At 45.8% G+C, this 9,899-nt stretch overlaps 1 protein-coding gene across 1 annotated transcript; it reads left to right on the top strand.

Moving 5' to 3' along the window:
* The first annotated feature begins 111 nt into the window (after positions 1-111).
* Positions 112-9,862, top strand: LOC130493717 (gastrula zinc finger protein XlCGF57.1-like). The gene is made up of 6 exons (XM_056867402.1): positions 112-252; positions 835-949; positions 1,424-1,498; positions 3,537-3,756; positions 4,273-5,699; positions 9,843-9,862. Exons 1-6 carry the CDS (start codon positions 112-114, stop codon positions 9,860-9,862), a joined length of 1,998 nt encoding a protein of 665 aa, XP_056723380.1.
* The last annotated feature ends 37 nt before the right edge of the window (positions 9,863-9,899 follow it).

Raw genomic sequence — 9,899 nt, 5'->3', positions numbered from 1 at the left:
ACGTTGCTATCTGTCTCTCCCCCCTTCCCCGCAGGGAGAATCCTCTCTTCATAGCCAAGTGAGCAAAGGGTTTTTTCACAGTTGGAAGCGACCCGATAGAAGCGGAAGGAGATGGAAGGGCAGGACCCGGAAGGACCTGGACCTTCCAAGAGAGTAAGGAAAGGTCCCCTGCCCATCCAGGCTTGGAGTGGCATCGAATTCTGGGAGAGAGCTGTGCCAGATATCTGGAATGAGGAGCCCCTCAACTCAGAGGTATATTGCCAACCCTTCCAGCAGTTCCGTTATTGGGAGGCCGATGGGCCCCGAGAGGTTTGCAGCCAGCTCCATTTACTTGGCAAACAATGGCTGAAGCCAGAGAAACACAGCAAGAAGCAAATCCTGGACCTGGTGATCCTGGAGCAGTTCCTGACCATCCTGCCCCAGGAAATGCGGTGCTGGATAAGAGGATGCGGGCCGGAGACCAGTTCCCAAGCAGTGGCCCTGGCCGAAGGTTTCGTCCTGAGTCAGGCAGAGGAGAAGAGGCTGGCAGAAAAGGTGAGGGCTTTTCTTTCCAGGTATTCCAATTCAAGCAACCATATCTGACATTACCCTAAAGTTTTCCCGCCCAGTAGTTGTCCAAGGGTTAATCATCCGAATGGAAGGTTTAGGTTTAACAACCTGATTCAGCAGCCACTTCTTCTAGGGAATTTCTTATCCATCCAGGTAATTCCCCAGGGTTGGAGGAAAACCCTACCTGGTCTGCTGATAGAAAGGTGCAGAATCGGAGTGGGGCAGGATCCATTCCTTGGTGTCTTCCATTCCATCTCTTACCCGTCTCTCTCTCTGCTGTTTCAGAGTTGGGGTCCATCTGTGAAGATGGAAGCTAAGTTCTGTGAGACGGAAAGAGCCCCTTCAGAGGAAGGGCAGTGGGCCCAGTCCCAGGAGTGTGCCCAAGATGCCCTCTCATGCGGTAAGGACTCACTGTGCTGGATGGGATTGAGGCACCCAGTGAATTTGATGGGTAGAGAGTTCTAGTCAGGAAAAAAAGGGAAATGGTCCTCCATGCAACTTTTGGCACTCAGTGTTCACTAATTGTGATGCCAAGAAAAGGGGATTGGACAAATTCATGGAGGCCTTTGGTCTGATCCAGCAGAGATGCTGCCACGTTTTTGATCTCCACCATTCACAGAACAGGTCTCAAGTATCAGAGAAGTCTGAAACGTGTCAGCAGCTTTTTGAGCACCCGGAGAGGCTCATTGGTTCCTTGTGCTTCTCTTCCACCTCTCCCACAACTTTACTACAAAGTGTTACAATTTTTTTTGAGTGTAGATAGGGCACGGTTTCACACCCTTGGAAAAGGGAGGCATGAAGCATGCTTCACACAAGAAAACAAAACAAGAAGTCAAGGATTTCTTCCTTTCTTCCACTTTTCTCTCCCTTGCAGGCAGCGAAGAGACAGTGTTGATCCATTCTCTTTGCGGAAGTGTGGAAACAGCTGCTGCGCTTCCAGACTTGGTAGGTGAGATGACCGGGGGGTGGGGCACTAGGTCCCCCCTCATTTTTCTGGGGTGGTTTTCTCCTACAGTTGTTGTTAAGGGGCCCAGACAAGAGGCTCTGAACGACACTCCTTTTATACACGCCAAGCTCTCCATCTACACCCTCCCAGAACGCCTCCCCTTCCAGAGAGTCGCCTCTGCCTTGCATGATCTCTGACAAAGGAATCTGCTTTTTCTTTCAGTCTCCAGTTACCTTTGAGGAGGTCACTGTGTATTTCACTATGGCAGAGTGGGCCCTGCTGGATCCAAGCCAAAGAGCTCTCTACAAGGAAGTCATGCTGGAGAACTACGGGAGCGTGGCGTTTCTGGGTAAGATGTCAAAGGTGCAAATTGCTGCCATTAGGATTGTGCCATTGGGCTGATGTGTGAATCAAAATCTTAAACAGCAATACCTTGTTTTGAGGCCTGCTTTGTTACCTGATCCCTTTTGGGAGCCTCGAGGTGGTGGGGTGGCAGTGAAAGCAATATTCAGCATGGCTGGGTAGAGTGACCCAAGTGTCCTGGCTGGCCCAGGGGCAACAGAGGCCAGTGTTGTGGCCATTGCCCAAGCCAGATAGGGTGTCCTGGCCTAAGGCCAATGCAGGGCCAATGCAGGGCTGAGAGGCCCTCAGGAAGACTCTGGAAGGGGCACCCATCCTAATTCCTCAGTTGCCAACACACTAGTCCCCCAGATGGGATTATCGTCATCCGCTCTGACTGTCATCTGGAATGCAGCCATCCCCCTTACACTGGTTGGGACTGTGGGCTTTAATCCTGACCCGGTTTCCCTTCTTCCTTGGATTTCTTTTCCTTCCCCATTTAAGAACCATCTCTCTGTGTCTCTCTGTCTCTCTATCTTCTTGCGGAGAGACAGCTTGGTGTATTGGTTAAGAGTGGAATCTGAAGAAAAGGATTTGATTCTCCACTCTTCCACATGAAGCCAGCTGGGTGGTCTTGGGCAGGTCATTGTTCTCTCAGAACCTTCTCAGCCCCACCTACCTCTCAAGATGCCTGTTGTTTAGAGGGTAAAGGAATTTTATTTGTAATCCTCTTTGAGACTCTTTAGGGTAGAGGAAAGCAAGGCCTAAAAGTCTTCTCTTCTTATTCTCTGTATTTAATAATAGCAGAAAAATAATGGAGCTGCACAACAAGTCAAATATAAACAGTGGGGGGAACAATTCTTTGCCACTTTAAGGAGAAATAGTACATATGAGGAGTAGGAGGAGGGAAGGAATAGGCAGACTATAAAAACTGCTCGCCTGGGAGGTCTGGCTGGGACTAAGGTGTGACCAGCAGTTCAGTTGGGGGGAAAAGAAGGTCTGATCAAAGAATTGCACACTTATTAGTGAACAGTGCCTGATGGGTGGCTTGACCTCTTCAGTAGATGCTGATTGGATGTCTTTCTTTATTGCAGAAGCACATGTAGAAGAGACTGTTGGGGGATTCCAGGGGTTCTCTTTGGAAAAAACCAAGAATAATGATTCCAAAGGAAACTTGACAGACAGAGGTGGACCCCAGAAGCAGGAGGGAAGTCACGCAGACAAGAATAGGGATAAGCCCATTCCATACCAAGGAGGGGTTTCGCATGAAATCCCAGTCCAAGAAGAAAGGTTAACCAAAACAAGAAGGAACAAAGGCCTCCATGCTAACCAGACATTCCGCTCCAGGGAAATCGACAATAAAAGTGAGGACTTTGGAAAGACCTTCATTAAGAACATGAGTATTATTTCCAAGATTCAAATTCCCTCAGGAGAGAAACCATATGATTGCGAGGAATCCGAAAAGACCTTCCATCGGCAATCAGCCCTTACTTCCCATCAAAGAATGCACCCAGGTGAGGAGCTGTATCAGTTGTTAGATTGCAAGCCAAGCCTTTCTGATGCAGAAGGCTTTCATGTCCCTTTAAAGTGTATTTTAATGTGCTTTTCAATGTACAGCAGGGAAAAGCCACTGAAATGTTTTGCATGAGGGTGATCTGACCTCCTTCCATGGGTACTAATGGAATCTGTCTTTTCATTCCAGCAGGGAATGATCAGTGGAATGAGCGTGATCGGAACGTGCATCAGCTATTGCCAGATAAAGTGAAGAATGAATATTTGAAAGGAAACTCCGTGAGTCAAGGCAAACTAAAGAGGCAAAAAGAAAGTCACATGGTCAAGAAGAGAGATAAACGCATTCCTGGCCAACAGCAGGATGTCTGTAAACTAGTCCACGTGGTGGAGGCGGCGTGCAAGTGCTTACAGTGTGGAATGAACTTCTCGGATCAAGCCCAATATGAGAACCATTTGCAAATACACAGTGGAAAGAAGACCCATCAATGCATGGAGTGTGGCAAGAGCTTCCTTCACAGAGCAGAGCTCCTTAGACATCAAAGAACACATAAACCTTATATCTGCTCAGACTGTGGCAAGAGTTTCTCAGAGAAATCAGACCTTTTTCAACACCAAAGGATTCATTCAGGAGAAAACCCATTTATCTGCATGGAGAATGGAAGGATGGTCTCTCGTGGAAGAAAGGGTAATGTCCTTTTTCGAAAGCCTAGTGTAATGGGGGTACATAAATGCTTTCCTTGTGGAAATTACTTCAGATACAGATCACACCTCCTTGTGCACCAAAAAGTACATGCAGGAGACAAACCTGAATGCTCAGAGTGTGGAAAGAGATTCAGTCACAGTGGCAGTCTTCAAAGGCATCAAAGAACCCACACAGGGGAGAAACCCTTTGAATGCTCAGAGTGTGGAAAGAGATTCTCACTCAGTGGTTACCTTCGTAAGCACTTAAGAACGCACACAGGGGAGAAACCTTTTGAATGTGCTGAGTGTGGAAAGAAATTCAGTGACAGTGGCCATCTTCAAAGGCATTTAAGAACCCACACAGGGGAGAAACCTTTTGAATGCTCAGAGTGTGGAAAGAGATTTAGGCACAGTGGCAGTCTTCAAAGGCATCTAAGAACCCACACAGGGGAGAAACCTTTTGAATGCTCAGAGTGTGGAAAGAGATTTAGTCACAGTAGCAGTCTTCAAAGGCATCTAAGAACCCACACAGGGGAGAAACCTTTTGAATGCTCAGAGTGTGGAAAGAGATTCAGTGAGAGTGGCCGTCTTCGAAGTCATCTAAGAACCCACACAAGGGAGAAACCGTTTGAATGCCCAGAGTGTGGAAAGAGATTTACTAGCAGTGACAGTCTTCAAAGGCATCTAAGAACCCACCCAGGGAAGAAATCGTTTGAATGTTCAGAGTGTGGAAAGAGATTGTCATGCAGTGGTGGTCTTCGTAAGCACTTAAGAACCCACACAGGGGAGAAACCTTTTGAATGCTCAGAGTGTGGAAAGAGATTCAGTGAGAGTGGCAGTCTTCGAAGCCATCTAAGAACCCACACAGGCGAGAAACCTTTTGAATGCTCAGAGTGTGGAAAGAGATTCAGTGAGAGTTGCAGTCTTCAAAGGCATCTAAGAGCCCACACAGGGGAGAAACCGTTTGAATGCCCAGAGTGTGGAAAGAGATTAAGTGAGAGTTGCAAACTTCAAAGGCATCTAAGAACCCACACAGGGGAGAAACCTTTTGAATGCTCAGAGTGTGGAAAGAGATTTAGTCACAGTGGCCATCTTCAAAGGCATCGAAGAACCCACACAGGGGAGAAACCTTTTGAATGCTCAGAGTGTGGAAAGAGATTCAGTCTAAGTGACACTCTTCAAAGGCATCTAAGAACCCACACAGGGAAGAAACCTTTTGAATGCTCAGAGTGTGGAAAGAGATTAAGTCGCAGTGGCCATCTTCAACAGCATCAAAGAACCCACACAGGGGAGAAACCTTTTGAATGCTCAGAGTGTGGAAAGAGATTTACTAGCAGTGACAGTCTTCAAAGGCATCTAAGAACCCACCCAGGGAAGAAATCTTTTGAATGTTCAGAGTGTGGAAAGAGATTGTCATGCAGTGGTGATCTTCGTAAGCACTTAAGAACCCACACAGGGGAGAAACCTTTTGAATGCTCAGAGTGTGGAAAGAGATTCAGTCAGAGTTGCAATCTTCGAAGTCATCTAAGAACCCACACAGGCGAGAAACCTTTTGAATGCTCAGAGTGTGGAAAGAGATTCAGTGAGAGTTGCAGTCTTCAAAGGCATCTAAGAACCCACACAGGGGAGAAACCTTTTGAATGCTCAGAGTGTGGAAAGAGATTCAGTTGCAGTGGCCATCTTCAACAGCATCAAAGAACCTTTAGAGTTGCACTGTGTCAGTGTGACATCCTTCTGAGAGACAGGCTATGTCTTTGAGGGACAGATAGTATTAAACCTTGTAAAATACTTGAATTCTCCTTGTGAACTGTTGCTGCTGCTATGGGTTTATTAGGGGCAAAGTTCTAACCTTGGATGCCATTGCCTGTAACAGCAATTGCATCTAGGGGTACTTAAAGAACTTGCAAATGTAATTTCTGAGCCTCTGTCCATTATTTTTGGAACGTCTTGGATAACAGGTGAGGTCCCGGAAGATTGGAGGCGGGCAAATGTTGTCCCCATCTTCAAGAAGGGAAAAAGGAGGATCCAGGTAACTACCGACCCATCCGCTTGACGTCTATACCAGGAAAGATTTTCAAACAAATCATCAAACCATCAGTCCTTGAGCATTTAGAAAGGATGGATCTGATCAGTAAGAGCCAGCACGGGTTTCTCAAGAACAAGTCATGTCAGACTAATGTAATCTCCTTTTTTGAGAAAGTTACGACCTTGCTGGATCAGGGGAATGCTGTAGACATACCGTAGTTTATCTTGATTTCAGTAAGGCTTTTGATAAGGTTCCACATAGTATTCTAGTTGACAAATTGGGAAAATGTGGTTTAGCTCCTATTACAGTTAGGTGGATCTAACTGCTTGACAGATCGTACCCAAAGCGTGCTAGTTAATGGTTCCTCATCCACTTGGAGAGAAGTGACTAGTGGAGTTCCTCAGGGATCTGTGTTGGGCCCTGTGTTGTTCAACATCTTTATAAATGATTTGGATGAAGGAATAGAGTGGATGCTTATAACATTTGCAGATGATACTAAATTGGGAGGGGTAGCAAATACAGTAGAAGACAGAGCCAGGATACAAGATGATCTTGACAGGCTGGAGAACTGGGCTAAAACTAATAAAATGCACTTCAAAAAAGATAAATGTAAAGTTCTACATTTAGGTAAAAAAAATAAAATGCATAATTATTGGATGGGGGAGACTTGTCTTAGCAGTAGTGTGTGTGAAAAGGATCTTGGGGTCTTAGTAGACCAAACACTGAACGTGAGTCAGCAGTGTGATGCGGTAGCTAAAAAGGCAAATGCAGTCTTGAGCTATATCAACAGAAGTATAGTGTCCAGATCACGCGAAGTGCTGGTATCGCTTTACTCTGCTCTGCTTAGACCTCACCTATACTGTGTTCAGTTTTGGGCACCACAATTTAAGAAAGATGTAGACAATCTGGAACATGTCCAGAGGAGTGTAACAAAGATGATGAGGGATCTGGAGATCAAATCCTATGAGGAAAGGTTGAAGGAGCTGGGTATGTTTAGCCTGAAGAGGAGAAGACTGAGAGGGGATATGATAACCATCTTCAAGTACTTGAAGGGCTGTCACATAGAGGAGGGTGCCGAGTTGTTTTCTGTTGCCGCAGAAGGTCGGACCAGAACCAATGTATTCAAATTAAATCAAAAGAGTTTCCGTCTAGACATTAGAAAGAATTTTCTAACAGAGTGGTTCCTCAGTGGAACAGGCTTCCTTGGGAGGTGGTAAGCTGTCCTTCCCTAGAGGTTTTTAAGAACAGGTTCGATGGCCATCTGTCAGCAATACTGATTCTATAACCTTAAGCAGATGATGAGAGGGAGGGCATCTTGGTCATCTGGGCATGTAGTGGGGGTCACTGGGTGTGTGGGGGGGGAGGTAGTTGTGAATTTCCTGCATTGTGCAGGGGGTTGGACTTGTTGACCCTGGTGGTCCCTTCCAACTCTATGATACTATGTTCTCTTCCCAAAGTGGTTGGAGGGCCTGAAGCTGCCAGTCGCTCCCCTCAGAAGGACTCTGGCTTTTTTTAGAAAGCTGCACATTAGTATTCGAGGGCTGCAAGAGACTCCTGAAAAGGAAGGACAGACGACACACCAAGTGTTATTTTCAAAAATGTCAGTGTCACAATGTGGGATCATATTGTCAAGGACGTGAACTCCCTCCGTTCTTTCGTTGGAAAAAAAACAATTCTTGGATATCCTTTGATTTAAAGAGAAGTTACATTTGGCTGAGGGTGACCTTAGAGTTGGGAGGGTGGACACGGTGAGACACAATTCCTCCCCCTCCCCAGAAATGCCCTCTTCCTCCCCCCCCCCAAATTTGGGGGTTTCCGCCTTCTGATCTTCAGGTATAATTAATGATATAAGAGGTGCCCTTTCTTGGACCCCCAACTTAAAAATTTCTTGATACCCTTGTCATCCGTAAAACAAACCTTCAGTTAGGTCACAAGGTCTACCAGAAACCAACTCACACAGATCGCTACTTACACAAAAACTCCAACCACCACCCCCGACAGAAAAGAGGAATAATCAAAACATTAATGGACCGTGCAAGACGGATCTGTGAACCACAGTTTCTCAAGGAAGAAACTAATCATCTAAATCACGCACTGCTAGCAAACGGCTACTCCAAGAATGAAATCAGAAGGGCCATTAAACCAAACAAAAATCAGAAAACTCAAGAAAAACAGTCTCCCATAGGAAAGGTATTCTTGCCATTTATTAAAGGAGTCACTGATAGGATGGAGAAACTTTTGAAAAAACATAACCTACAAACAGTGTTTAAACCCACCAAGAAAATACAACAAATGCTACGATCAGCAAAAGACAAAAGAGACCCCCTCACCTCTGCAGGAGTATATCGTATACCTTGCAGCTGTGGAGAAGTTTACATCGGGACCACAAAAGGCAGCATACAAACAAGGATAAAAGAACATGAAAGATACTGCAGACTTGGCCAACCTGAGAAATCAGCAGTGGCTGAACATGGACTGACACAAACAGGACACAGGGTCTTATTCCAAGACACTGAAAGACTGGACAATTCTACCAACTATTTTGTCAGATTGCACAGAGAAGCCATTGAAATTCATAAACATCAGCACAACTTTAACAGAAAAGAGGAGAGTTTAAGAATGAATAAGGCTTGGCTTCCTGCCCTGAAAAACCTCCAGACAAAGACAACATTCAACAATAGCCATACAGATTAGCTTTGGATTACACACATTAACAGATCACTTCAGGATACAATGGTTCCATATTAACATACCATACCCTCATTAGCACATTATATTGATACTTACAGGACAATACTTTTGCAGGACAATACTCAGCTCAAACCCAACCCTTTCTGACTATATATTACTCTTCCTACACCCTTGACACTGAGAGACACTGTCCTTCAGTGTTACTACTCTGAAGATGCCTGCCACAGTTGCTGGCGAAACGTCAGGAAAGAAAATTCCAAGACCACGGTTACACAGCCCGGATAACCTACAAGAACCAATTAAAAATGGTCATTTTTATACCCTCAAAACCCTCTGTGAGCAGAGAAGGTTGCCAGACTTTGATGCTGACCCTGCCACTCTAGGGAGAAGAGTGACCCCCACACACACAAAGTTCAATAAGAGGGCTCCTGAGTTCCTGATGGGGCCTGGAGTTCTCCTGGGATTACAGCAGCTGATTTCCATACCCCAGAGTTCAGTTCCCCTGTAGAAAAGGGTAGCTTTGGAAGTCGGGCCTTACAATATACACTACAGAGTCTAGGAGAAGCTGAAGTCCCCTCAAGGCTCTGTCCCGAAAGGTCCAGGAATCCCCCGAGCAGGTGATGGCGACCCTCTCCGATAGGGCAGAATCACAAAGGAGTAATAGGGCGCAGTCTCGCTGGCATGTTGTTTAGAGAAACAGGGAAGATGCTACAGGAACACAGATGTTCAGTGCAGCCCTAAAACCATTTTGCTGTGAATGAGCCCTATTGAATAGGAGGATTATGGGTGAGCCTGCTTTGGATTGCTTCAGGTGAGCTTGCTTTAGATAGCCTGAGTTTTCTTCTCATCCCCAAAACCATGAGGTCGGGATTGATGCAAAATAATCAGACACAAGCTTGTAGCATCTTTAAAGAGCCAGGGACATTTAACTTTCCCAGAGAACCTTACAGGCATCTCTTAAAAAAGCTTGGTATGTCACATAACGAAATGATATTACAAACCACGAGTGGCACTCTCGTTCTGATCCATCGTGGGTCTCCATTCTCTTTTGTTTTCCTTCTGTCACGTTGCTATCTGTCTCTCCCCCCTTCCCCGCAGGGAGAATCCTCTCTTCATAGCCAAGTGAGCAAAGGGTTTTTTCACAGTTGGAAGCGA

This window comes from Euleptes europaea, chromosome 1 (assembly GCF_029931775.1).
Source record: "Euleptes europaea isolate rEulEur1 chromosome 1, rEulEur1.hap1, whole genome shotgun sequence".
Classification (NCBI taxonomy): domain Eukaryota; kingdom Metazoa; phylum Chordata; class Lepidosauria; order Squamata; family Sphaerodactylidae; genus Euleptes; species Euleptes europaea.
Note: the sequence above shows the minus strand (reverse complement) of the source record. Positions and strands in the feature narration are given on the sequence as shown.